This window comes from Nyctereutes procyonoides, unplaced genomic scaffold (assembly GCF_905146905.1).
Source record: "Nyctereutes procyonoides isolate TBG_1078 unplaced genomic scaffold, NYPRO_anot_genome, whole genome shotgun sequence".
NCBI lineage: Eukaryota > Metazoa > Chordata > Mammalia > Carnivora > Canidae > Nyctereutes > Nyctereutes procyonoides.
Genome location: NW_026575125.1, coordinates 80,391,753 through 80,418,728, shown reverse-complemented (window position 1 = coordinate 80,418,728; position 26,976 = coordinate 80,391,753). Strand labels below are relative to the sequence as shown.

General features: G+C 44.1%; 1 protein-coding gene across 1 annotated transcript; it reads left to right on the top strand.

Moving 5' to 3' along the window:
- Positions 1–15,594: 15,594 nt before the first annotated feature.
- IRS4 (insulin receptor substrate 4) lies at positions 15,595–25,618 on the top strand. The gene is made up of 3 exons (XM_055338083.1): positions 15,595–19,420; positions 20,145–20,196; positions 25,462–25,618. Exons 1-3 carry the CDS (start codon positions 15,595–15,597, stop codon positions 25,616–25,618), a joined length of 4,035 nt encoding a protein of 1,344 aa, XP_055194058.1.
- The last annotated feature ends 1,358 nt before the right edge of the window (positions 25,619–26,976 follow it).

Genomic DNA, 26,976 nt, shown 5'->3' with positions numbered 1-26,976 from the left:
AAAAAGACATAGCAAAAGACACACCTAGCTCAGAAACAAAGAGATAAGTATCAAAAGATAAAGATATAGGGGCACCTGGGTGGCTCAGTTGGTTTAGCATCCGACTTCATTTCGGCTCAAGTCATGATCTCAGGGTCATGAGATTGAGCCCCACCTCAGGCTCTGGGCTGAGCATGGAGCCTGCTTAAGATTCTCTCTCTCTCCTTCTGCCCCTCTTACCACCTCTACTTGCATGCATGCCGTCTCTCTCTCTCTCTCTTTCTCAAAAAAAAAAAAAAAAGCTAAAGATACCAAGGTTAAATATGACTGCCTCTGGTGAGGAGCGAATGGGTGAAGAGGACTGCTGTGTTTATAACAAGCTTTGTAGGGAGATTTAATTTTTTAAACCATATTCCCAAATGCAATGATAGCAATAACATACATATAACCCTGCCAGGCTTCTACAACCTAAGAATAGTTCCAGATTACACAGAAGCTCTAGAATCTGGCACTCCATCTTTTTCCTGGCTATCAAACACAGACTGTTATGGAGACCCCAATAGCCTTTCAGACTTTTTCGTTAATGTCTTCTCTATGAGTCTCATTTAACTTGAAATGGCAAGATAGAATCTTGGCAAAGTAAACAAGAAGGATGGATGAAAGCAGGCATACTCATCTTCAGAGAGGAAATAACAAACAAGGAGAACAGAAGCATTGCCAGGGCATTCTGAATTTAAAAGTAAAAAATAAACCTACGCAAAGAATGTAGCATTCTATGCTCAGCTGAGAAATAAAAGCAGCAGAAGGCACATCAGTTTGTTTTACGGGGCTATCAGAGATTGAATGGTTCCAGGATAACACCGCTATAATCTGAAAAAAAAATGGTTATCATAAAGCTGTCAGCCATCTTCATATGTGTACTTGTTTTGTGTAACAGAGCCTTATAGTTCTAGACAAACATGAAGATGGCTACAGTTAACTCATATCATGCATGACAGCATTAGTCATAAAGTGGCTTAATACTACATTTAAAACTAAATTGGCCAAAACTTTCTCGATGTTTTTGGGTGTTTAGTGCCCCTAACCTCTTTCAACCTTGCCTCCAGAGTTGCACATTATTAAAAATAAAACATTTTAGAATGAAATGATGTGGTTGGTTACCTAGTAGGTAAACGTACTTAATAAATACTTGTTAAAGGTGAAAAATGGGGGCAAGTAATGTAGTATTGGCCCCCAAATTAAAGTGGTGATGTTTCTAAAGAATACATTTTGAGATGTGAGTGATAATAGGAATAATAACAGGGGAATGAATATGAACAATACAGTCTTGCTGGAAATGACAAGGATTGCAGATTATGTTGATATACAGATTTATTTGTTTGAAATAATGTGAACTTAAAAATAACATCAAACAGGGGCGCCGGAGTGGCTCAGTGGGTTGAATGTCTGACTATTGACTTGGGCTTGGGTCATGATATCAGGGTCATGGGCTCAAGCCCCATGTCGAGCTCTGTATTGGGCTTGGAGGCTACTTACGATTCTCCCTCTCCCTCTGCCCCTTCTCCCTTCCCTCCCTCTCTAAAAAAATAATAACATCGAACAGTTCAAACATTCTGCTTCATTGATTATACTTATACAAAATCATATAAGCCTATACTAAAGGATGAGAAAAGAAATGAAGTCACAGAGAGCTTCATGTTAAGCGGGTTCTATTTTCTGTAACAATGTTCGAATTTATGATAACTCCACCTGGCCTCTCCATGCCAACCACTCAGGAGTTATCTTTGATTCAGTCCTGTTGCTCATGCCCTAAATTCAACCCTTCTGAAGCTTCAGTAGACTTTACCTCCATACCATAGCCCAACTATGTCTTCGTATCTCTAATTCCACTACTATTACTGTTGTCTAAGCCACCTTTACCTGGAGCACTTCAAATATTCTCCTAGCTGGTCTCTCAGCTTCTACTTGTGGTCACCATCAATCCAACTGACAGCTGGAGTATCTGCTTTAAAATGCAAATCAGGACAGCCCCGGTGGCTTAGCGGTTTAGCGCCACCTTCAGCCCAGGGCGTGATCCTGGAGTCCCGGGATCTAGTCCCACGTCCGGCTCCCTGCATGGAGCCTGCTTCTCCCTCTGCCTGTGTCTCTCATGAATAAATAAATAAAATCTTTGGGATTCCTGGGTGGCTTAGCGGTTTAGCGCCTGCGTTCAGCCCAGGGCGTGATCCTGGAGTCCTCCGATCGAATCCCACATCAGGCTCCCTGCATAGAGCCTGCTTCTCTCTCTGCCTGTGTCTCTGCCTCTCTCTCTCTCTCTCTCTCTCTCTCTGTATCTCTGTGTGTGTGTGTGTCTCTCATGAATAAATAAATAAAATCTTTGGGATCCCTGGGTGGCTCAGTGGTTTAGCGCCTGCGTTCAGCCCAGGGGTGATCCTGGAGACCTGGGATCAAGTCCCACATCAGGCTCCCTGCATAGAGCCTGCTTCTCTCTCTGCCTGTGTCTCTGCCTCTCTCTCTCTCTCTCTCTCTCTCTCTCTCTCTGTCTCTCATGAATAAATAAATAAAATCTTTGGGATCCCTGGGTGGCTCAGTGGTTTAGCGCCTGCGTTCAGCCCAGGGGTGATCCTGGAGACCTGGGATCAAGTCCCACATCAGGCTCCCTGCATAGAGCCTGCTTCTCTCTCTGCCTGTGTCTCTGCCTCTCTCTCTCTCTCTCTCTCTGTGTGTGTGTCTCTCATGAATAAATAAATAAAATATTTTTTAAAATAAAATATTTAAAATAAATAAATAAGTAAATAAAAATAAAACGTAAATCAAGGAGCAGTCCAGACGGCTCAGCGATTTAGTGCCGCCTTCAGCTCAGGGCGTGATCCTGGAGTCCTGGGATGGAGTCCCCCGTCAGGCTCCCGTATGCAGCCTGCTTCTCCCTCTGCCTGTGTCTCTGCCTCTATCTCTCTCTGTGTGTCTCTCATGAATAAATAAATAAAACCTTTACAAAAATAAAATGTAAATCAAATCACATCACTCTCCAGCTTAAACCTCTCCAATGCTGCCCACTGCATCTAGAATAAACTCCACACTCCTTACCTTGACCTAAAAATCCCTCCCTGATGTGGCCCCTGACTCTCTGACCCCACTCTACTCCCATACATTGCCTTCTTGCTGTTCCTCCAATACTTCCAGCTCACGCCTGCTTATATGCCTTGTACTTTCCATTCCTCTACATGGCATTCCTTCCTTTGACCTCCTCATGGCTACTACCTTCTTGGCATTGGCATCTCAGCACAAATGTCCTCTCCTTTGAGAGAGACCTTCTCAGACACTCAACACACTTACAGTCTCACTGATTTCCATTTTTAAAATCGGACTTTCCACTCCCTGATATTTTCTCATGCCTTTATTTATTTGACTACCCCCTACTAGAATGTAAATGCCAAAAAAGTAAAAACACCATGTGTCTTATTCACTGTCGTATCTACAGTACTTAGATCATTATCTGGAAAAAAACTGATTTGCAATAAACATGTTTTAAATATATGAATAAAAATAGGGATAAAGGTGCACCTGGCTGGCTCAGTCAGAAAAGCGTGGAACTCTTGATCTCAGGTTTATGAGTTTGAGCCCCATGGTGAGGAGAGAGGTTACATATGTGCATGCATACTTTTTAAAAAAAAAGGTGTTGAAAACAAATTTGTGTTTAATAATTTAAAGAGATGTTCACCTGCTAAGACATTTGTTCTTTTTTTTTTCTTAAGATTTTATTTATTTGACAGAAAGAGAGCACAAGCAGGGGGAGTGGCAGGCAGCAGGAGAAAGAGAAGCAGATTCCCTGCTGAGCAAGAAGCCAGATGGATGCAGAGCTCTGTCCCAGGACCCCAGGATCATAACCTGAGTCACAAGTAGACACTTAACCCACTGAGCCACCCAGGAGCCCCAAGATGTTTGTTCTGAAAGCACAAGAGAGCTTTCCCTCTGTGTAAATATAAGGAGCAATCTGAATATACAAAAACTAGAAGGTATATGTTTGTTCTCTTTCTCCCTGTTTCGAAAACATTAGAAGACACTTATCTGTAACCTCTCATTTTTTAAAAGGATAATCAAAGATAAATAAGGGTAAATCATCAAACAGCTGGTATGTGGCAGAAATAGAACTAGAACCCACTGCTCTGGAGCTCCAGTACAGTATTCTTTCCACACTTCTCCTATGACTGAAAATCAATATTTTGTTCATTATCAAATACTGGTTCTATTATGGCATTACAAAAATTAAAAGGCAAAAAAATTACTGAGAAGTGACAAATTAAAGTTTTATTTATGAATATGTGGTTTCTATGGGTATTTAAAAGTGCAAAACAAAGATAAATCAAACAGGTACAATCCTCATGAACTCCTAACACCTAGCCAAAGCTGAATGATGACATCTAGAAGGTAAATATGTATTGCAATACAGTTATTAAAGGTAATTTGTAGCATTGCAAAATGTCACAGATGATGATTAAATTTTAACATACTAGACTTTCAATTCACAGAAAGAATGTGTATAGTAAATCAGTTTCAATTTCAAGTATTAGAAATTTGAAGAAACATTTCTCAACTATTGGGGCATGTTTATGTTTCAGGCATAAACCTGTAGTTCTAGTAAATTGATAGAGCCTTTAAAAAATAACTTAGGGTCACAATGCCAAAAAGTCAACTTAACCTGCTGTCAGAAAACTTTCAAAATTGATTTGTAAAATTAATAATACATTAAAAGATTTACACGTCACACCATGCTTTCACATGTATATTTCCATCATTTTAATTGTGCAAACACCTTAAAACTCACAACTGATGGTTATAATCACCATTAGGCTGCCTCCAGATCATATGCATTATAGTCGAGGAGACTGTGAGCCTTATATTCTCCAGCACTTTCTTTTGGGTATAAAACAGATGAGACAAAGGAGTCACAAGCTATCAGAATGTGACATGTATGCATTTGCAAATCAAGCGAAAGTATTAGGTGACTAACATAGAGTGAGGCCATGCAGGAAACATGAAAAACAATAGATTATCCCTGGCCTCAAGAAATTTACAATCCAGTTGATGAGAAACAAATTTACATTAAAAACCCCAACTATGTTGTACACACTGAAGGTGAAATAGTAGAAAAAGAAAAACTTTTTTAAGAAAAAAGTTAAGTCTTCCCTTTAAATCAGTTTGTACTATTAGGTGCTGTGAACAGGGTTCTCAGCTTACATGGCTCACTTTTTGGAGTGCTCTTAGTTTTGATTCTCTAACACCTCAAAGATTCCACAGAAGTACTGAACCATGTGCCAAAAGTCTTCAGGTGAACCTGGAAGCAATCTTTAAAGAAATCTCTTTAGGTAGGCAAAAACGTTTTATTTTGCTTGAATTTTGTTTTTTTAATTCTGAAAGCAATTTTATTTTCCAAGGGACACCTCTTTTCAGATGCAAATGTAACTATTCCTTAAATGCTCTATTCAAATGTTAACATTATTCCTTTCTGAATGCTAATTAACAAAAGGAAGGGCTGATTTATATTTACTAGGGTCTGGATTTTGCATCAATGGGAAATATTGATCTGTTTCCCTCTTGGACAATATTTTTCTTTAAGGTGGCTTTTATTTGATTGGAAAATATATAATATGTATAGACAAGTGTATAAAATACTTGTGTGCAGTTTAAATAATAGTTACGTACTGAATGCCCATGTAACCATCACTCCGGTTAAGAAATAAGATCCCAGGTGTTTTCAATGCATTATCGCAGAAAGCAGGGAGCAGTTTCCTACCAGCCAGAGTCTAAATTTGCCTGTGGTTCCTTGATCAGAAATGAAAGTTTTCCCTCCTTATTTCTCATTTGACTTCTTAGCACCAAATTTGGAAAAGATCCTGAAGTAAAGAAGCACAAACAGCTTCCTTCCTAACCCCTAGACCCCAATTATTAACATAATAGTTCACAATACTCCCTCATGATGTATTTAAGGGAAAAACGGAATGTGTAATTAATGAAAATAAAGTATTTTAACCCTCTGCTGCTTCTTTGATAACTGTGATGTGCTTTCCCAGATTGTTGCTATTTTTAATAAAGCCCCATATGAAAAAGTTTGGCAGGAAGGAGTAATAACGAAGCCTAAACAAAATGTGGTCTCTAACAAGACCCTCAAGTGCAGTGGCTCTAAATACGGAAGAGTGCATTCAGTGACCGATGTCTCATCTTTAGCAAAATGTCATACATTATCTCTGGGGCTTAACACCTGATGTAGTATTTTGCATTTAGGTAAAATCCTTCATTCAACAAGCAGTTCCTGAGTACAATGCGGTACTAGGCACCATGAAGGGATGAACAAAAGTGAAAAAAACATAATCCCTGCCTTCAGGGGGGCTTACAAAACACTGGGGAAGATAAAGCAGCCACTAATGAGGCAACTGAAAAGTACTTACAATCCGTAAACAATTGTCTGACAGTAAAGCACAGACTGAATGCAGAAACTCACGAATCTAAAAATGGCTGTATTTCAAAAGCAGCTTGAAAGGCGGTTGTTTTCAACTTTGAACACATTTTACCCACAGAAATGCTGTTCGATAAGTGTTGACTGGATTATATAAGTTTGCCCAAAGAAACCCATTTAATTCACAATATATATAGACAATCTGTCTGTATATTTGCTATGGAAATATCATAGAAAGCAAAAGTGCTGTCATACTAACCGTTAGATAAAAATTAGAAAACAAAAACAATTATGAAATGGGTTTATACAATATATCAGGACATATTTTGAATGCTGATGCTTAACAGCATTTTTTTTTATTTTTTTGAAGATTTTATTTATTTGGGAGAATGAGCAAGAGAGAGAGAGAGAGTACAAGCCAGGAGATGAGGCAGAGGGAGAGGGAGAAGCAGACACCCTGCTGAGCAGGGAGCCCATGCAGGAGTTCCACTAGATACTTAACCCACTGAGCCACCCAGTCACCCCAGGAAAGAGCATGTTTAATTAAAGTAGGTAGATGAAGGCAGAGATTCCGAAAAGGATCAAAATCAAGAGCACTCATGGACTATGGGGTATCTCTATTTTAACTTCAAAACACATATTTTTCATTTGCCTTCACTCGTTCTGGTTTTTATTGAGAATCTTTACTGCGTCAGGCACTGTCCTAGGCACAAGAAATACATGGAGCTGACATTCTAGTGTTTGTGGGGTGGGGGTGGAGAAACACAATGGAGTCAAGAAGTGGAAAGTGGAAAGTGTGATCCTGGGATCACAGCCCAGTTCCACATCGGGCTCCAGGGAGCATGCTTCTCCCTCTCTTCCTCCTCTTCACTCTTTCTCTTGCTCCCTCTCTCTTTCAAAAATAAATAAATAAAATATCTTATTAAAAAAAGAAGTGGGAAAAAAAAGAAGTGGAAAGTGCTTTTCTGCGATAGAGGTTTCGCAATCACCATGACTCTATGTTTAGGACCAGCATTAATTGTATATCCATCACCCTACGTGACCAGAGTTGAAATTTCCCTTTGTTCCCAAATGGAACTAAAAAAATAGAGGGGCAAAAATAGGGTACAGACATTTTCTGAGGTTTCTGATAACAACTATAAGATGGGAAAGATTACGTGTAGGGAAAAAGTTAGCTCAGCTATGATGAATGAGAGGACAAAATGGGCATGATTGCTTTGAGAAGGAAGACATGTTACATCAGGCAGAAGTCACCAAGACTTGCTGGCACTCACTGAGAGCTTGGGCACTATTAAAAACAAAAACAGGGCAGCCCAGGGCAGCCCTGGTGGGTCAGTGGTTTAGCGCTACCATCAGCCCAGGGCCTGATCCTGGACACCTGGGATGGAGTCCCACATCAGCCTCCCTGTATGGAGCCTGCTTCTCCCTCTGCCTATGTTTCTGCCTCTCTCTCTCTCTCTCTCTCTCTCTCTCTCTCTCTCTCTGCCTCTCATGAATAAATAAATAAAATATTAAAAAAAAAAAACAAGAAATAACAAGCAGTGGCAAGGACAAGAACAACTGGTAACCCCCATGCACTGTGTGTGGGAAGGTAAACTGGTGCAGCCACCATGGAAGCAGTATGAAGGTTTCTCAAAAAATTAAAAATGGAGATACATGATCCAATAATTTACCCAAAGAAAGCTAAAACATCAATTTGAAAAGACATTTGCGGGATACCTGGGTGGCTCAGCGGTTGAGCGCCTGCCTTTGGCTCAGGGCGTGATCCTAGAGTCCTAGGATCAAGTCCTGGGATTGAGTCCCACATCAGACTCCCTGCATGGAGCCTGCTTCTCCCTCTGCCTGTGTCTCTGCCTCTCTCTCTGTGTGTTTCTCATGAATAAATAAAATCTTAAAAAAAAGACATTTGCACCCTTATATTTATTGCAGCATTATTTACAATAGCCAAGATATGAAAGCAGCCCAAGGGTCCATAACAGATGAATGGATTAATAAGATGCAATCCATGTAATAGAATATTATGCAGCCGTAAGAAGGGATGAGAGCCCGTCATTTGTGAAAACACGGATGGACCTAAAGGATAGTACCCTAAGGGAAATAAGTCAGACAGAGAAAGACAAATGCCATGTAACTTCACTTTATGTGGAATCCAAAAAAAACAATGAATAGACAAATAAGCTGAATCAGACTTATAAGTACAGAGAACAAACTGATGGTTGCTAGAGGGGAGGGGGTGTCGGATGGGCCAAATGGGGGAAAGGCAGTGGGAGGTACAGGCTTCTAGTTGTGAAATGAAGTCATGGGAATCAAAGGTACAACACAGGGAATATAGTCAATGGCATTATATAGTCAATGGCATTGTAATAGCGTTGTGTGGTGATGGATGTTGGCCGCACTTGTGAGCACAGCATAATGTACAGAGCTTTGGAATCACTATGTTGTAGCCTGAAACGAATGTAACATTGTGTCAAATTTAAAAATTTTGAGGAGGAGGAAGCAGTCTGCACTGGCCATTTAAAGCTATCTTACACATTTCTCCTTTCCCCCCTTCCTCCTTTCCCCCCACCCCTCTTCTCTTCCTTTTCCTACCTTCATTCTTTCTGTGAAGCAAACAGGTATTGGCGATTTCCAGGCACCACACTAAGCATTAGGGATACAAAGCCATGGCCCGGTCCCTGTCCTAGCCTTGAAGGAGTTTATAGTCTCCAACAGTGTTCTAGCTCTGGGATTAGTGGTATCAGGGGTAGCCCTTTTAACTGCTTAAGAGCCTGAGTGTCACAAGCCTACCAATCAGAATGCACGCCAGTCAACGCTCTAGAATAGGGTCTTGGACATCTACTGCTGGGCCACTAGCTAAGTTTGTAGTGGCTAGATATTGGAAATGTGGGAGGTCCTGAAAGAAGAGCTGAAGTAGCCAGGACAAATGGGTGAGTAAGAGCACTTGGGGAGGCAGAGGTGTGGTGAGGGGTAGCTACATACCAAGCAGCAGAAAAGTATTAGTCATTGTAAGGATGACTGTCACTTACCAATGATACGACTGTCTCAATACCAACTAAATCCTTAGCTCACCTCCATATCCAATGCTTAGGAAAATTAGGCACCAATTGTAGTGAGATAATGTGAGTGAGGGGAAGCTTTCCTGAATGACCCTTGAGCTTAGTCTTGAGGAAGGTGATGATTGGCTTTCACGGGTAATTAGGAAGGGCAGGACATTTAGCCATGAGAGGTATCCTAACAGTGGAAATGGATAAATCATATACATAATGCCATAAAGAGAGCAACCTACCCGGTGGGGAGGGCAGTGAGAATGTACTATAACAGAATGGGGAGTAACTTTGGAAGAATGGGTTCTGTGCAGCCTGGGGATGAGAAAGAGGGTTGACTGTGATGTCAATCAGGAAGAAGAAATCTTATAAGTTAGGAGTTCAGCTCCGATGGGCAGAGCAGAAAAGGGGAATGCTCTGTACATCCTTAAGCAAGGAACAGTGTGATGAAAGTGACATACAACAGAAAACACTCTGTTGACCATCTGGAGACTGAAGAAAAGGAGAAAGCCAGTTTAAGAGGCTGCTTCAGCAATGCTGGTAGAGTTGATTAGGGCCTGGACCAGGATGCTGACTATGGAAACAAAAGGAAGAGCTCCATCTGGCAGAGACTGCAGTCCCATGTGAGGAATGGAGAAAGAGGAATAAATGATGAACATAATACAAATGACATCTTAAATAAGATAGAAGCAGGTGCACAAACATCCAAAGGAAAATGCATGGTCTCGAACACTAACCCTTTCCAAATGTCAGATTTCGCCATGTAACGGTGCTCTTTAATTTACAAAATCAAGAGTCCAACTTCGGAAACAAGGCAGTATGAGCCGATAATCTCATTGATACTCGTTGCTGTAGGATGCCCATGAGGAATAGCATTAAGCAAAAATGTTTTATTGTTCATTTATAGTTATGATTTTTAAAAGTACGGGGGGTAAAATCTTTGAAAGGGATGTGAAATCTACTAGATTTCATTGTTCTGATGTGTAGTTTACTTACTAAAAGTCATTTCCAAATGAGTTTTATCTTTCAAAGGCGGAGAGTAATGCTTGATTTTTAACTGAGTTAATTTTCAGTTGACTCCTAAGATAACAGGGAGGCTTTAGGAGCCTAATTAAACCATGCATTTGCTCTAATTACTTTAGCTGCAGAGTGCGAGGAAACAAAAGCAGCAAACAGACCTGTTCTGTGTGCAGCAGTCAGGCATTTGATGGTTGTTTGCTCCAGCAGAGGTTCTGAGTAGCACAGAAGTAACGAAGCTGAGGACTAAAGCCATCATCTGCAAGTGGTGGCCGCAGCCACAAATCAGGGGGCAGCCCTTACCCCTGCATAGTGTAGAAAGGATCATTCATTGTGCATGGTTTCATTTATGTCCAAACACAGAGAAAGCAATCATCCCTAGCACCCGTTTTTAATAACAAGGGCAGCCCTATATTTTTATCAACATAATTGGACATTAGCTCACAAAGACTATGGAGTTAATACTTAGAGAAAATTTATATATTGGGCAAGAATAACAGTGCTTTTCTACTGGTTACTTTTTCCTCTTAGGCTTTCTCCTCTTGAACAATGCCCATATTTGAGGCAACAGTTTAATTTTTAAGCTAAGTAAACCCACATTTCTATTATCCATTTTGATTTTAGCATAAGTGGAGTTTAGAATACTGATGATCATGTATGTGAGGGAAAAGGCTGATGAGTTTTTATTGTAGTGACTACTCAATTCACTCAACTGCTTTCTGAAAACAGGATTCACAGGAAATTTCTTCTTAAGGCAAACCCCATTAAAGGCATATTTCTTCATTAGATAGAAAGTGTTTTAAAGGTATCTTGTCTGTGTTTCCCCATTTACCTTAGTACCTAGGTGTAAAATGCCAGCCAAAATGCTTGCATTTCTCCCTCCCTCAGCTAAACTGGAAAACAAGAAATATTAGCTGCTTTATTACATCTTACTCTGTTGTATTAAAAATCTGTGTTTAAGACTCTTGGTTCAGAATCCAGTCTTTACAGAAATTATACCTGGATATGAAAAACAATTTCTTTCTGGGGTAACATGTCATGAACATAAAAACAAAAACAACAGCAACAACAAAAAAGAGACAGGAATCTATAACCAAAAAGAGAGTAGAGCATTAAAGCAACCATCTGGTGAGTTCAAGCCAAATACAAAGTCTCTATTTTTTTCCTGAACCATCTAGATGTCTGTACCACCCCTCTGCTTTATTTTGCCTATGGAAACCTGACCTAAACTAAACAACTATCCTATATCATTAAGTTGTCCAGGAAGATGAAAGTTTAAATATATGTCAGACAAGCAGCAGCATCTGGTGCAATTCAGTAATGATGGTCTCTCCCAGAGAGCTTCAGTGTTGCAACAACTTTTAGAACTGAGGAGATCTGGTCGAGCTATGTAAAGAAAATAATGTTCTAGCCACACATTCTCCCTGTTTACAAGTACTAATATTTGCTCCAACCTTCTCCCATTGTAGAAAACAAAGTAAAAATCCCTCCCCACACATCTCATTATATCTGTAACTCCATTTTGATGCAGCCAAGTAATATACTTTGGATACAAATCATCAGCATTGGTAACCTTTCACTGTAATTGTTAAAGTTTTTTTTTTGTTCCATACTTCTTTTTTAACGTGTTTATTATTAGTCCTAGTGATTTCCCCCAGAGTAGAGAAAATGCTTGGCAAAGTATTGTTTACAAGGACCACATAAAATTTAACAAGTTTAGACACTCTCTTATAGTCTATTGATAAGAGAACAAACTTAGTTGTCTCTTTAAAAAACCATATAAGCTTAGATATATGAGATCTTTCAGAAGAACAAATGATCATGGTGATATTTGTGTGTCAATCGCTCTCTCCCGTGCTGCACTACAAACTTCACTGTACCAAATTTACACACCTCTCAAAACAGGATAGACTCGAGTTAAAGGCAATGTTTTTCATCAATAGACTGGGGAAAAAACTTGCAACAAATATGACAAAATTTTAATATCTTTATTATGTACACAAGTGGCACAAGATAAGGGAAAAATGCTAAGAATCCAAGAGATAAAGCCAAGGGCACAAAAGACACTTTACAGAAAATAATCTATTGTCAGCAAATATATATAAAAGTTTTTTTTTATCTCGCCAGTAAACAAAAATGCAAATTAAAAGACCAGTCAAATACCAGTTCACCCATCTTATCTGTGATTTTTTAAAAAATAAGAATGTCCAATTCTGCCAATCAGTATGGTGACATGGTAAACTGATATAATATTTTTGAAAAATAAAGCATCGCACATTCATATCTTTCACCCAGTAATTCTACTCCTTGGTTTCCACCCCAAGGGACTAATTTTAACCATTAAAAAAAAGCTATAGGAATAAGATGTTTGTTGTAGCATTATATATAATATTACAAAATAAAGCAACTTAAATGGCTCATAGCAAAAGGATTATTAAGTACATTAATATACAGCTGCCTAGAATAGATTGCAGCATTTATACATGATGTTTAGGCAGATCCATAATAATACAGGAAAATGTTACTTTGCAACATCAAGTGAAAAGAACAAGATACGAAATGATATACAGTGTAAGCCTACTACTCTATGATAAAACTCTGTAAGAACATGAGGATCTAAAAATCAGTCATTTTATGTATTTTTCAAATTTTACTCAGGATGCCATTTAACGTCTTTCAGTACATTGTAAAATGTCATGTTTTTACTCACAGCACTTTCAAATGCATTGCCTTGTTTCCACATTTCTATCTAAAGTAAAACCCTATGCTTGCAAAGTCTTATGAAACATCATCATAATACTCATCATAAATTATACTAAAATTATTAGTATAAATATTCAAATTATTTAATTCATTATCATTTTGATTTTAAGTGCAGGAAATCTACATATGTGACCAGGCAGCTGAAACATGCAGGGAGCAGCTCCAGTTAGGGTTCTTTGAGCGTCCACACTCTCTGTCTCTGAGAGCCCCTTTCAGAAACCACCGCTGTTCCGAGCACCTGTGAATATGCTGTGCTTATAAGCCAGTGGCAGCAGAGGGGAATGTTCATGTTTCTAATATTTTGGAGACAATCAAAACCAATTTTTTTTCTCCCAAAGTGGGAGCATCAAAACGGAGCCCTTCATCCACATATATTTACTCTGCTTGTAAGAGAGAACAAATTATTAAAAGGGCAGGGATAGGGTTTATTATTATGATGTATGTATTGTCTCCTTTACTATTAGGTTTTATAAATAATGCCTTTTGCAGCATCCACCGTCGGGGAAAGGTGAGCCAACATTCCGTTCTTTAAGAGAGAAATATCATATGTCTCCCCCTATATTTGCCCCCAAATCCGTCTTCCCAATTGTGGTCACTCCTTTGACATTTTAATGTAATACCGACCCATTTCCACACTTAGCAAGCTGAAATCCTAGTAAAAGACAGAGAGAGAGAGACAAAGTCTGAGACGGGGGGGGGGGGGGGGGGGAAGGGGAGAGAGAGAGAAGGAAGAGACTTAAAGAGGTTGCACTTACACTCCAGCAGTTTTTCCAGAAACAAGGGAGGCAGTAGTTCTTATTTTTGTGATGTCAAACTGTAGACTGAAATTCAGCAAAAATCTTCTCTTGCCGCGAGGGATGTGAACTATATTCTAGGCTATGTATTCGGTGTGATCCTTTGTTCTAGGTACAAGCTTTTCTCTCTCTAAAGTTTTGCGGTCTCGCTCAAGGAAAGGGAAACAATATTATTTTGAAATTCCCTTAAAGGGAATCCCTCACGTGAAAATACCACGACAGCCCATCTCTGGCGTAATTCAGTAAGAACCGAGTCCGAGTTTTCTCAACATGGCTGTGTACTTTTCAAGCCCCCAAATTCGTGCTTTTCGTAGACATCACTCAGCAAAGAGCCAGAAAATGCATCTCTAGCCACCCTGCGTTTGGTGGGGGACTTAGAAATGGGCTCTGATTAAAGATCGTGTTCATTTTAAAGGCACGGCTGTCGTGCGGGTGCCTGAGAGTCGCGGGCTTTTGTCAGGGCTGAAGCGGGCTCGGGAGTGCATGCAGCATGGTGGGAGGCAGGTCTGAGGGCCTCCGTCGTTAACACGATTCCAGGGGGAGGGGGTGCCCACACTTTCTCCCTAGACGTTCAGCTCGAGGCGCGCGGCGGGAGCAAGGGGACCCGCCTGTGACAGGAATAGAGAATTTCTGTGCGGGACAGGGAGGGAGGATATTAAAAAAAAAAAAAAAAAAAAGGGCGCCCGGCGCCGTCCCCAGGTCACCGCGGCTCAGGGACCCGCACGAGTTTTAGCACTACCATTAACAGCTCCTTGCAGGGGTGGTTTACCGCCCGTGTGCGCGACAACCACACAGCGGAGCCCACTCCGGGACCCAAGCCCCGCCCCCTCGCCCCTCTGTACCCCTCCTGCCCCCCGCACTAATTAATTCACGGCTGACTCCGTTGCCGGACACTCCCATTGGCTCCCATCCCGTCCAATGAGAACCTCGCAACAGTTTCACCTGGCTCCCGCTTCCTAAATAAACAAACTGTCCCATGGCTGGGCCAGCTCTTCCACCCTGGCCGCGCTCCGCCCTCGCCACCACCCCTCGACCCCTCCAGCCAATAGAGCCCCAGACGTGGCGCCCCCGTCCGGCCCCGACCGCAGGCAGCTCTCTCCTCTGCCCCTCCCCGCCTCCTCCCTCCCCCTCGTGCCTCCGTGGACTCCGGGTTAGGACCAGCGTGGCCAGAGCGCCCCGCCTCCTCGTGTCGGTCCTCCTGAGGCCCACAGGCCTGGAGGTTCACCGAGCGCCTAGGCCGGGCGGGGGATCGCAGCAGGGAGGAGGCGGACCCGCCGCCCCCTCTCCTGCACACCTTTGGCTGGCGGCCGCTCGCGCCCCTCCACAGCTCCGGTAGCTGGAGCCACAACGGCCGCCGCGTGAGGCAGCGGTCACGTGTTGTTTTGCCCGCAGCCGCGCGCTTTGAGTGGAGTGGGCGGGGGCGGGGCCGAGGCGGGAGGGGCTGGGGCGGGCGGACAAGGGTAGACGGCCTCTTCCCCCAACCCTTCCTTCCCCGAGGTCCCCCCCCCCCTGCTCGCTCACCTTAAAACCATCGTGCATCACCATGGCGAGTTGCTCCTGCGCTCGCGACCAAGCGACCAGGAGGCTGAGCGCTGCAGCGGCGGCAACAGCGGCAGCTCTAGCTGTGCTGGCGACCACCCCACTTCTTCCCTCGGGCACCTCGACCGCACTCATTGGGACCGGGTCGTCTTGTCCGGGAGCCATGTGGCTCTCCACGGCCACTGGCTCCCGGTCAGACTCGGAGTCCGACGAGGAGGACCTCCCCGTCGGGGACGAAGTCTGCAAACGCGGCTACCTGCGGAAGCAGAAGCATGGGCACAGGCGCTACTTCGTGCTCAAACTCGAGACCGCCGACGCCCCGGCTCGGCTGGAATACTACGAAAATGCCAGGAAGTTCCGGCACAGTGTCCGCGCCGCGGCGGCTGCGGCTGCGGCGGCCGCCTCTGGCGCCGCGGTCCCCGCGCTCATCCCGCCGCGACGCGTGATCACCCTGTACCAGTGCTTCTCCGTGAGCCAGCGAGCCGATGCCAGGTACCGCCACCTCATCGCCCTCTTCACCCAGGACGAGTACTTCGCCATGGTGGCCGAGAACGAGTCGGAGCAGGAGAGCTGGTACTTGCTGCTCAGCCGCCTCATCCTCGAGAGCAAGCGCCGCCGCTGCGGCACGCCCGGCGCGCAGCCGGATGGAGAGCCGGCCGCGCTGGCGGCTGCAGCGGCGGCGGAGCCACCCTTCTACAAAGATGTGTGGCAGGTAATAGTCAAGCCCAGGGGGCTGGGGCACCGAAAAGAGCTGAGCGGCGTGTTCCGGCTTTGTCTTACCGACGAGGAGGTGGTGTTCGTGAGGCTGAATACCGAGGTGGCCAGCGTGGTCGTCCAGCTCCTGAGCATCCGTCGCTGCGGGCACTCAGAGCAGTATTTCTTCTTGGAGGTCGGTAGATCCACCGTCATTGGTCCCGGGGAGCTCTGGATGCAGGTCGATGACTGTGTGGTGGCCCAAAACATGCACGAGTTGTTTTTGGAGAAGATGAGAGCCCTGTGCGCGGACGAATACAGAGCCCGCTGCCGCAGCTACAGCATCAGCATCGGCGCCCACCTGTTAACCCTGCTGTCCACTAGGAGGCACCTGGACACGCTGCCGCGTGAGCCCGGTGGCTGGCTGAGAAGGTCCCGCTTTGAGCAGTTTTGCCACCTCAGGGCCATCGGGGACGGGGAAGACGAGATGCTCCTTGCCAGGCGCTACATGACACCCAGCGAACCTGTGCCCCCCTCCAGGCGAGGAAGACTGCACCTGCCCAGAGCGCGCCGCTCCAGGAGACCGATTTCGGTTCCAGCCAGCCTTTTCCGCCGCCTCCCGCCCAGCCCGGTGCGTGTCCCGCATCCCGCTGAAGTCCTGAACGACAGAGCTTGCCTGTCTCCTGAAGCTTCTGGCTCTGGCAACTCTGGGGATGAAGGCAGTCCTCAGGGCCAAGAGGGACAGGAAGGAAACGGAGGTGACTACATGCCCATGAACAATTGGGGCTCGGGAAATGGCCGGGGCTCCGGAGGTGGCCAGGGCGCAAGTGGCCAAGGCTCCAGTAACCAGAGTTCAGGGGGAAACCAGTGCTCAGGTGGGGGGCAGGGCTCTGGAGGTGGCCAGGACTCTAGCGGTGGCCAGGGCTCAGGGGGCCAGGGTACGGGAGGAAACCAACGTTCAGGAGCTGGCCAGAGTACTGCGGGTGGACACGGCTCTGGCGGCGGCCAGGGAGCCGGAGGTGGACACGGCTCAGGCGATGGGCAGGGACGGGGTGATGGCCACGGCTCCCGCCGTGGCAAGAACTCTGGAGGGGGCAAAGGCTCAGGAGGTGGGAAGACTTCCGATGGCAGTGGTGACCCTGGAAAATCTCTGAAGAAAAGATCCTACTTTGGCAAACTAACTCAAAGCAAGCAGCAGCAGATGCCACCTCCTCCACCCCCACCCCCACCAGCAGGAGCAACTGGTGGTAAAGGGAAGTCTGGGGGAAGGTTCCGACTTTATTTTTGTGCCGACAGAGGAGCCCAGAAAGATCGAAAGGAGGCCAAAGAGGTCAAGGACAAGGCAGACAGCCCAGAAGGTGCAGCTCGGGGCCCCCTCAGAGCCAGGGCTTTTGATGAAGATGAGGATGACCCCTATGTGCCAATGAGGCCAGGGGTGGCTGCCCCTCTTGCAAGCTCCAGCGATTATATGCCGATGGCTCCCCAAAACTTCTCTGCTTCAAAACGCCACTCTCGATCACCTTTCGAAGATTCAAGGGGGTACATGATGATGTTTCCTAGGGTGAGCCCACCACCAGCCCCAAGTCCCCAGAAAGAGCCAGATCCTGAGAAGGAGGATGAGTCAAAGGACAATGACAGTGAGAGTGACTATATGTTTATGGCTCCTGGAGCCGGTGCAATTCCAAAAAACCCCAGAAATCCTCAGGGCGGCTCTTCCTCTAAAAGCTGGAGCTCCTACTTCTCTCTGCCAAATCCTTTTCATGGCTCCCCATTGGGACAGAGTGACCACAGTGAGTATGTACCAATGTTACCTGGAAAATTCTTGGGAAATGGCCTGGACAAGGCAGCCTCGTCTAACTGGGGCCCCAAGCATGCAGTTTCAAAGCCTCCAGTCGAGGGGTCATTCTCAAAGCCTAGGGATGGGGGGACACGCTGGAAGCCTTCAGATAATGGGTCCCCCAAGAACAAGGCCAAAAGACCCAACCGTTTCTCTTTTATTACAAAAGGAAATAAAATCAAGCCCAAATCACAGAAGCCCACACGTGCGCAGAGAGAAGCTGACAGCTCTAGTGTCTACGTCAACATTGACTTCACTAAAAGCGGGAGCAATATGCCAGCCCCCTTTATTCAAGGACTGCCCGGTTCATGGGGCATCATCGCTGGCCCCAGACCGTCAGCCTTTTCTCACTATGTGAACGTTGAGTTCGAAGTGCTATTTCCACACCCGGCACAAAACTTTTCGCATCTTTTCAGAGCTATTCCAGGTGCCAACCCCCTTTTCCTGGAAGGTGCTAGGTGGCCACTCGTGCCTCTTCCTCCCAGCGCCACAGGTGGCAGTGCCAGTGAGGAAGAGGGTGACTACATCGAAGTGATTTTCAACCCAGCAATGACACCGGCCGTGCCTTTCGGTGACAGCGCCATCCGCTATGACGCGGAAACAGGTCGAATCTATGTGGTTGACCCCTTTTCCGAGTGCTGTATGGACATTTCTCTCTCCCCCAGTCGCTGCTCCGAACCGCCACCTGTAGCCAGGCTGCTGCAGGAAGAACAACAGCTGGAGCGGAGGCGCCCGCAAGACCGTTCGCAGAGTTTCTTTCCGTCCGCCAGGGCTGCGGTCTCGGCTTTCCCCACCGACAGTCTCGAGAGAGACCTCCCCGCCTCCCTTGCCTCGGCCGCCGCCGCCGCCGCCGCCTCCGCCGCCGCGCCGGCCTTAGCTTTGGGCCGGGCGTTAGCCGCCGCCTCCGCCCTCGCCGCGGCCCCGGGCATCGGTGCAGGCGCCAGGGGCTTGGAGGCCGCTGCTGGGTTTGACTCCACCTTCGTCCGCTGGTTCCAACCTGTTGCAGGCTCGGCCGCTGCCGCCGCCGCCGCGGTGCGGGGGGCCCAAGCCGTGGCCGCTGGCTCGAACCCGAGAGCCCGGCACCCATCTGCGGACTTGGCTGGAGGTGAGAACTGGGCCACAGCGGCCGTCCCCCCGCCGCCGCCGCCACCACCGCCGCCGCCACCACCGCCGCCTCGCCGCCCGGTGCCGAGTCCCCCTGAGCAACAGGTTTCTGACGACGACCACGACGACGACGATACCTACGTGAGAATGGACTTTGCCAGACCTGACAACAAGAAGTCTCACTCTCCCCGCAGAGGTGGGTGGTCTGAGAATTCACTTCCCCGCGTTAATGGTCATTGCTTAAGGAGCCGAAGGCTAGGGCATTAGGAAGAAGTGAGTTAACATTTCATTAACCGGTGCCTGTTTAGCACGAAAAGCACATTTTCAGTTTTCACGTTATACCTTGTGATCTTTGCAGGAATTTAAGTTTTGATCCAATCATCAGTTTTTCTGGGAGCAGGGCGGGGGGGGGGGTGTGTGGGAAGCCATGACTATCATTTAAACAACGGTGAGGCTTTTTAGGAGAGAGAGAGAGAGAGAGAGAGCGCATGGGATGCTTTCAGACCTCCTTCTCTAACACTTAATGACTTATGCAAACAAGACACCCTAAATTGGATCCCATCAACTCCTTTTCGAATCAACAGGTAAAAGCCACTTTGCTAGCAATGCCCATATTTGATTACAAGAATTTTGGTAAGAGCTCAGAATATTAAGCAGTGATAATCGACTGTAGCTTCTGGGGGAGGTAGACTTTCCTCTCAGCAAGTTACTTTTTAAAAAAGCAGTCATTGTTGCTTTTTAAAAACTAGTCATGGTGATGCTAGTTTGCCCTGATTTCCCCCAGAAGATTCAATCTCTGTTGTTAGCCTGAAAGTCTGGAGGGCACAGAACGTCAATAATCTGAAACAACAGGTGATTAAAAGAGACAGTGTTTGGCTCTGGAATGTGTTGTCCTGTTGGTTTGTTTTGTTTTTACACAGGATACATTGCCAGAAACCTTGAGTGTCCGTTCCCTGTCACTAGTAGTGACAGGCAAGTCACCTTCACTGTGCCTCATTTTCTTCACGTATCTCGCCCCCCCCCAAAAAAGGGAATGGTGACAACTTGATAATGGGTATGACTATTGCTTGAAAGGTTTAAAAAGCAATGAAAACTTCTAATTGGTGTGTCTTCTGGGAAATCCAGTAAAGCAAGATAATAAGGCTAGAGGAAGACGTGACCCCAGGGGCAGCCTACCCTGGAACAGGGGAAGGTTCTTTTTTAAAGGGTTACTTGTCCAAAGGAAGCACTAAGGAAGAGTAGGAGCTGTCACACTTGAAAGGACAATTTTTGAGTAAATCTAACTGTGTACATTATGCAATGTTGATATCAGCGCATCTGCACACATTCTCAAGAAATGATTTCTGAAGCTGATGTCTCCGTAGTCTGTGCCTTCCCTTGTCAGTAGAATGAGCTGCTTTCCCACTGAAGGGAAGGGATGGACCCCAGCAGTTTTCATTCCAGTAGGTCAGTTTAGTGGAGATTTTTGCTTTACTTGCTTTGTGGAATGCCTTTGTGATTGGATCTCTGCCCACTGTGCTTGATCAGGCAGAACAAGTCGGGGACTGATCACAACAGTCACCTAACAAGCTCCCTGTTTAGTGCAGGTGTAGCCACCCTCCCCCACTCCCCCTGCTTTAGAAAACTTGCCATACAAAAACACACATTTGCCGCAAGGACGCATTAGAGAGGGATCATTAAGAAGACACAGGGCTACTTTGGCTTGCCAGAGGATTCAGTTCAGATCTCCTTTAAATTTTGACCTCCCTAACACACACACACACACACACACACACACGCACACACACACACACACACACACACACACAAATGAGATCACCACTACTGCCAGAGCCATGCACTCAAAATGTGTCATTCTGGTTTCAAGAATTTAATTCACAATCACCTTTTCAGGGACATATCTGTTTTATTCTGTAAAAGGCATCTGAAAATTGGTCCCAAGCCATTGCTTGAACCCAATGGCTGAAGCTACAGTTTGTGATACTGATGGAAGTGTGCCAGAGCTGCCTATTTCCCTGTGGTTCTCTGGAAAGGACAAGTTTTCAGAGACATCTGCCTATACTTCTCCATACCCTTTGTTTAAACAGAGATTGCAATTAGCGGAACCTTGTTCCTGCAACCAACCCTGATTTCCCAAGGATTATCTAGATCCAAGTATTATTTTAGCCTAGGTCACTGACTTAGAGATAACTTCAAATGCCTTTGTAGCTATTTTAGAGATTTTGTGTTTTCTAAATCTGTTGCTCATTGAGGAAATTCCTGACTTTGTTGAGTAACTAGAGCAAGGAGGCTGTGTCTTACAGGAAGGTGCTTGGGTTAAAATAAGAGAATGGGCATGGAAGCATTGGGACTTGAGGGCACTTTACAAATATATTTTTATTTTGTGATTAGATTAACACTGGATCAAAGTTTCCACAGTTTAAACTGGTGATTTAGGTTCCTGCAAAAGTGATTGGTCCTGATGGTGACTCAGGCACATCATTTGTGGAGATCAGTATAAAAGGAAAGATATATAGAAAGAACATATTGCAGGAAATGACTTTGGTTTCCATTTTAATGGAAACTCATGTGGTAGAGTGTTGTCTGTGAAGTTCCGAGAATGGGTCAGATAATTCTGATAGGTTTGGGATTTTTGTTTCTTGTTATTTTACTCTAAAGGTATAGAATAATTTTAACACATTTCTGGTCTCTCTTCACATTCATACCCATATTAAATATGAATGTATATATTTATCTCATATATATACATATATATATCATGTTAGAGGAGAAAAAACTTTTCACAAAGAAACAAAGACATAGTCTTTATTGGGAGCTATGTATCTCAAAGGGTAGTTTTACTTGATGGCAAGCGCTTAGAACAGTGCCTGGTACCTAGTAAGTGTGGTACATGAATTATTAGATAAACATCATCGTTGTCACTGTTACTGTTTTTATTACTTGTAGAGGCACAAAATTCTATGTCTTTAAATCCCGCTTTTCCTGTTAGTGTTTACTTTCATTTAAAATGGTTTACGTGGTTGTTCAGGGTTGAGGTCTCTACAGTTGGGATCTGTTCATCACAAGTCACAGGAAGTGGGACAAGATAGCTTTATTCATGTAACACAAAATTAAAGCACATTTTCATTTGCCTACAATTATATTGCACATGAGTAAGTACTTTGAAGCCATTTGTTCAAGACCATTAGAAATACCCAGAAATGTAACCTAGCCTTGACTTCTTAAATAAATTACATAATCTTCAAAGGGCAGAGTCCTCACATTTTAACAGCATGGGTTGTAAGCAGTTGCCTTTAGGAGAATCTCCTTTCTTATTTGCTTCTGACTCTTGACTCATGTATGCATTGTTGTCTCTTTTACTGCTGTACCTGAGACAGAATTTGTAGTTTGAAGAATTCAGATTTTTCCACTCCAGAGATAGAAGGGTAAGAGCAACTCTAGAAGGGGTGAGAGAATCGATCAGGCAAATTAGTCATGTTAAGATAGCATTTGGTATTAGAAAGCAAAAATAAATTAATTAAATGAGTAAATAAATCCCTAGTAACTACCTTTGAAATGTTTGACACTGTTATTAACATGAAGGAGGTGTAAGCATCTTTTCTTTTCAGTGTTTTACTGCCTAATCATCTTGCTATAAATTATAGGTGCTGAGAACTAATTGCTTTTGTGGCATTGGACTTATTTACTATAAATTACTAGAATAAAATCTCCATACAGCAGAGATTTTTCAGTCACCATTGATGGGTCACTTATTTTAGGCGACATTTACCCCCACCCCCTGGAAAAAAAACGGGACAGTCATTTGGAGTAGAGGTATGTGACCTATAACAATTAAAGGGGACTTTGCTCAATTAAAGTTAACTGAAGTCGTTGGCAGGGACTATGAGTTTACATTCATTCTAAGAGTGATGCTTCCAGGGTGAAAATTTCAGGCACTAGCAAACATCTTTAGACAAAGACTAGGACTTTAACACAGCAGAATATCACACGTGCATAAAGACATGAACAAGATCTCTTGCTTTCCTTTCCTCTCCCAGATTGCCAAAAATGAACCAGAATCCTCTACAGTCATCGGAAGGCAGCTGTTTGGGGGAACAAACTCAGGCTTCTTTAGAATGACACAAAAATCTTCATGTTAGGATAGATGAGAGTGACCAGTACATGGAGAAAACAATATTGTGTGTGATGTAAAAAAGAACGACTGTTGTTAACCTGTCAGCTTGTTGACTAAGGGAATGTTTAACAGTTGCATGCTGCCTTGTAATTTGCAAAACACATTCACATGGTGGGGAGGGGGGTAGTAGTTACTGGAATTGAAGCTGCTGTTAAGAATTTTCCCATGGCCAAAGAGGTAAGTGACAGAGCTGAAAATCAAACCTTGTACATCTGATTTCGAGCCCAGTACTCCACCCAGCACATCACACTGTCCTTTCATCAGATGGTCAGTCTGTTTTTTCCTATTGATGAAAGATTATTATGTAGGCAAGGGTTGAAAAAATTACAAGTTTTCTTGAATTTAATAGTAGCATTTTTGGTGGTGGGGTGGTGGTGGGATGGTGGTGGGAGGTAGTAATTCATTCAGAGTGTTATAGCTGTGAACCATCTGCCAGAGCATGGGTAATTTTCATTGCATTGAACTGTTTGCCATAGCTCCTTGAATAAAAAAGAATTTGACCTGTACTGGAATTGAATGTTTTAAATCTGCTTTGGGGAGGAGTGTGCTAATCTTTACCTCCTCAACACAAATATCCTGTGTAGCTATTTGGATCCCACGGAAACCCTGAAAGGAAAGGAAAGAGAGGGGGGTGCATTCACTAAACTCCCACTAATAGTCATGTCCTTAACTGAAGTCAGATATCTTTGGTTTTCCTAACAATCCATTGGCATTTGCCAGTTACCACCAGAAATCTCTTAATTTCATTTTTCCATTTGTACCAAATCTGATTTTCTAATCTAAACCATCACAGTGGGCAAAGGAGGGTAAGGCGAGGCAGGTGGAAGCAAAAGGGTGGTAGAAATAGGTACTCTTCATTTGTTTAAAAAGCAAATTTGCTTTTGGCAGTCAGGCAGATAGATTTTAGAAGCCCTGAAAATCAAATCATCGGGACTTAAAAATCCCTGTTTAAAATTAAATTCATTTTCTTTAGCACCTTTTTAAAAAATGCTTTAAGACATGCTTTAAGACATGTAAAAATAGCCCAGACGTTTTATTGGCAGTATTGGAAAATAGCTTTTGTAAAATGCTTAATTAAAGCCTGCAGTATGTTTTGTCTAAGAGGTGCTGCCAGGCTCTTAGATAGTTAGGATCATTCACTGAAAAACATTGCTTGGTCCTGAGTGAGAAATGAGAAATTAAAAAGGATATCTTTTATAATAGTGAAATGAATACATTGCAATACATTCGGCTTTTAACACGACTATCAGCTTGCTAATTTTAAAGCTATTGATAACATTACCAAGATAACTGTGCTTGCCATATGAACTTAAAATATATTCTCTAGCAATTCTGCCTTGGTTATTGGTCATGTAGCTACAGGTCTATTTCCATCTTCTTTTGGAAATGGGGGCTGAACTCTGGAGAAATAGGAATTTTTAAAGAGTTTTTCAAAGGTAGACATTCTATCCTATCTATCCTATTGAAGGTAACATTCTTTTTGAGGATACCTTGTAATTTCTTTTTTTAAAGATTTTGAGAGAGAGAGAGAACAGGAGCAGGGGAGGGGCAGAGGGAGAGGGAGAAGCAGGGAGCCCTATGTGGGGGTTTGAGATCAAGACCAGAGGAGCAAAATGCAGAAGCTTAACCAACTGAGCCTTATCCCCCATCCCACCCCACCCCACCCCACCCCCGGCCCGGGGAACCCCAAGAGGGTACCTTACAATTTCTGGTTAAGAACTTAATTCCTTTTAGAATTACTGGAAAACATGTACTTAAATACTTAGTGAAATGAGAAAGTTACTATTTTTTCACTTGCTTCATGACACCCCTTTCTCATGGGCTACGGGTGCATCGGTTGTACTGTGTGGGTCTTGCCCTCACGTGCCTTTTGTGCCTTTTGCCATATCTGTATCCCTAATTTTAGGAGACCGTATCATTTCCTGATCTCTCTCTGGCTGAAAAGGTGAGGACCCCTCTGGGATTCTTGCAGGGCCCACAGAGGACTCACTCCTCCCCTGGATGTTGCTTGTTCGGGTTTACTTACAGGAACAACCTTCCTTGAAGGGCTCCTTGTTTTGCAGGTCCAAGGCTGTGCTGCCCACTCTGCTCTCACTTGTTGACACAGAGGCAGCTGGGCCAGCGTTTAAAGCTATTTTCATGGTTGGATTGACCACAATATGTCTGATGCTGGCCAGACCTTCTGGATTTACTGAATATCCAATTCCCCCTAAATTGTAGTCACTTTAGCTAGTTTTCACACTTTCTATAATTTGCCTTTCTGTCATTACTAATTTTCTACTTGTAGACCTGAACCTTAGAGAGAATATCAATGAGGTCTATCTCTAAACCCATCTGGAAAATTATTCACACGTGCACCCCCGGGGGTCTTGGAAATCTAACCAGTAAATATGATTTTTAACTCCTGATTTTTCAAAATTGCACCTCCAGCCTCAAAGGTGTACCAGCACTGCCCTTACCTTCAGAGCCCACCTGCTTCCCAGTTATCCCAGCCACTTGGGCTTAGGGGGACACTCTTCCTATTGCCATGGTTTAGAAAGAGATTTTGCCCAGGGTCTTAAATGGAAGCTCCAAATATATCTGCCCATAGAAAGGAGGTTGTTAAGTGATGGCTGGGTATAGGCAAAGCAGTTCCTCTGTTCCTTGAAGAACTGCATAGGTTAATATAGACATGTGCAGATGAACCTACAAACCTATCCACCATTTATTTATAATATGGCTTCTGTGGGATAATTTATTTTGAGTCTCAACAAACAATGAGCCTTGGAATATGTATGTCTCTTTTGTGAATTGGAGACCGCCTATATTAGAATTCTAGTAAATTGCATTCTTCAAGTCTGCAGTAACTAGGCAGCAAAGTGTGTGTTGGGAGGTAATAGAGAAGCTGACCTGAGATAAAAATCCCCAAATAGTTTGTATCCAGATAATCAAAACTGGAATGAACATGGATGCATGGTCCAGGGCCTGGGAGTGACTGGCAGGTGTGCAACGATCAAACTGTCCTTTGAGGAGATGAGAGGGTTACAAGTCTCATCACTTTCCCTTAGAGATTCTTTTGACTATTCTGTAACAAAACCATTGCCCCCATGGGGAGAAGCATTTGCTCTCCTAGTTTAGTAAGGAGACAATAGCCTGGTACGATTGGTGTTGCAAAGACTAGCAGCGGTTATTGCCAGTTTTTCACCCTTGAGGGATAACACTTAGCTTTTTTTTTTTTTAATCAACTCCTAGAGAATCACCTTCCTGTATGCTCACAGCGCATAGAAAGGTGTGATGATCTGTTCTTATTGGGGAGGGAAAAAAAAACTATATATAAGCCAGAGGCAACATTCAGCAAAAAAATATCATTGTGTTATTGTACATTCATTTGGGGGGTATACACCTCCATTTCTCTTCATTTCCTTTTGTTTGTTTGCCTTCGACACTTTGCTTGGTGGCTCCTGTTTATTTATTTTTATTTTTTTTAATTATTTATTTATGATAGTCACACACAGAGAGAGAAAGAGGCAGAGACACAGGCAGAGGGAGAAGCAGGCTCCATGCACCGGGAGCCCGATGTGGGATTCGATCCCGGGTCT

Bases quoted from the DNA above. Each gene is read 5' to 3' on its own strand.
- IRS4 (XM_055338083.1), top strand. From the start codon at position 15,595: ATGGCGAGTTGCTCCTGCGCTCGCGACCAAGCGACCAGGAGGCTGAGC. The intron at 19,421-20,144 runs GTGGGTGGTCTG...GTTTTTACACAG, and splicing joins GTCTCACTCTCCCCGCAGAG to GATACATTGCCAGAAACCTT. The intron at 20,197-25,461 runs GCAAGTCACCTT...CTTGTTTTGCAG, and splicing joins CCTGTCACTAGTAGTGACAG to GTCCAAGGCTGTGCTGCCCA.